Below are 1307 nucleotides of genomic sequence, written 5' to 3'. Positions count from 1 at the left end.
AACTATAAAAGAAGATTTAGGAAGAAGAAGATTCAGGAATACGAGGCGAAGTCTCGGCTAGGAGGCGAAGTCTCGGCGAGTAGGCGATTTCTCGGCGAGTAGACAAATTCTCGGCGAGTAGGCGAATTCTCGGCGACTAATATACTTACACCAACAACTAAGGCTGCGGATCATGATGTGCCCATCTCTCCAAATGAGGTCTAATAATCTGTTACAGTAAATAAATGTGGAAACCATAAAAAATAAGTCTTTCGAGTCATTAGTTTGCTGTTTTTGTGATCTGCTTTGCTGTAAGACAAGAATATTTAAGCTACAATTGTATAGTCTGTTTTTCTTCTAATTCTCCTGATAATTCTTGCAGATAGTTGAACGTGGATTCATGACACAAGCTGATTTTTATGAAGCAAGTATGAAAGCTTTGAGCTTGTTTGAGTTTGGGCAGGTTAGTTGCAACTCCGCCTATAGTGATTTTCATAATCTCTAAATTGCAGACCAAAAGAAATCAGTTTTTATATATATTTTACTGGCTTCAATATACAATGTTATGCTTTGTTGGAAGGGTCTAATAGATTTTGATTATATCATGCTTGCTTCAGCGGGTTGCCAAGGAACATGGACTGATACTGGTGGACACAAAGTATGAGTTTGGAAGAAGTAGTGATGGCTCAATCTTATTGATTGATGAGGTCTTTTATCTTATCTCTTTTTTTCCATGTCTGTCTCTCTTAGAATGCACAGTTGAACACATATCTGCACAGCTGCCAAAATCACTGATTAGAATCATCATCCACTTGTACACATTGTGAATAGATTCATACACCCGATTCCAGCAGATACTGGCTTGCAGGTTCATATGAAGAGCGGTTTAAAAAAGGCATGGAGCCTGAAAATGTTGATAAGGTTAGTGATTTTGCCTGTTTTTGCCCTCAGTCAGGTTGCATTGGTTTTTAGTACTTTGTTCACTCACATGTTTTGTTTCTTTTAATCCAATAGGAGTTTCTAAGATTGTGGTTCAAAGAGAACTGCAATCCGTATGAGGACGAGGTGTGATTACATCCTCCCAATGTAATTTCTATTTTCCTACTTTATCTGAGAACCCTTGCTAAAATTCTTGGTGTCTCGATTCCCTATAATTGTCAGATCCTGCCTGCTGCCCCAGCAGAACTCGTGACTGAATTAGCTTGGCGGTATGTATTTTGATCTGTAAACTTTATTATAAGATTGTTCGACTAGATGCTTTCGATATGGAAAGGTACATTGTCTGTGTACATGGTTTAGGCTCTGTGAAATCAGACATTCGCTGGACT

The 1307-nt window shown here is 38.6% G+C and overlaps 1 protein-coding gene across 1 annotated transcript; it reads left to right on the top strand.

The window, feature by feature from the left end:
* The first annotated feature begins 142 nt into the window (after positions 1 to 142).
* Positions 143 to 1296, top strand: LOC17874166 (phosphoribosylaminoimidazole-succinocarboxamide synthase, chloroplastic). Its single transcript, XM_006278970.2, has 6 exons — positions 143 to 198; positions 362 to 442; positions 597 to 686; positions 811 to 900; positions 994 to 1044; positions 1141 to 1296. Exons 2-6 carry the CDS (start codon positions 380 to 382, stop codon positions 1198 to 1200), a joined length of 354 nt encoding a protein of 117 aa, XP_006279032.1. The 5' UTR covers positions 143 to 198; positions 362 to 379; the 3' UTR covers positions 1201 to 1296.
* Positions 1297 to 1307: the final 11 nt, after the last annotated feature.

Source organism: Capsella rubella, unplaced genomic scaffold (genome assembly GCF_000375325.1).
Source record: "Capsella rubella cultivar Monte Gargano unplaced genomic scaffold, Caprub1_0 scaffold_516, whole genome shotgun sequence".
Classification (NCBI taxonomy): domain Eukaryota; kingdom Viridiplantae; phylum Streptophyta; class Magnoliopsida; order Brassicales; family Brassicaceae; genus Capsella; species Capsella rubella.
The sequence above is the reverse complement of the archived record's forward strand: the minus strand, read 5'-3'. Positions and strand labels throughout refer to the sequence as shown.

Coding starts and splice junctions, on each gene's coding strand:
- LOC17874166 (XM_006278970.2), top strand. CDS start 380: ATGACACAAGCTGATTTTTATGAAGCAAGTATGAAAGCTTTGAGCTTG. Junction 687..810: donor CAATCTTATTGATTGATGAG/GTCTTTTATCTT, acceptor CATTGTGAATAG/ATTCATACACCCGATTCCAG. Junction 901..993: donor AGCCTGAAAATGTTGATAAG/GTTAGTGATTTT, acceptor TTAATCCAATAG/GAGTTTCTAAGATTGTGGTT.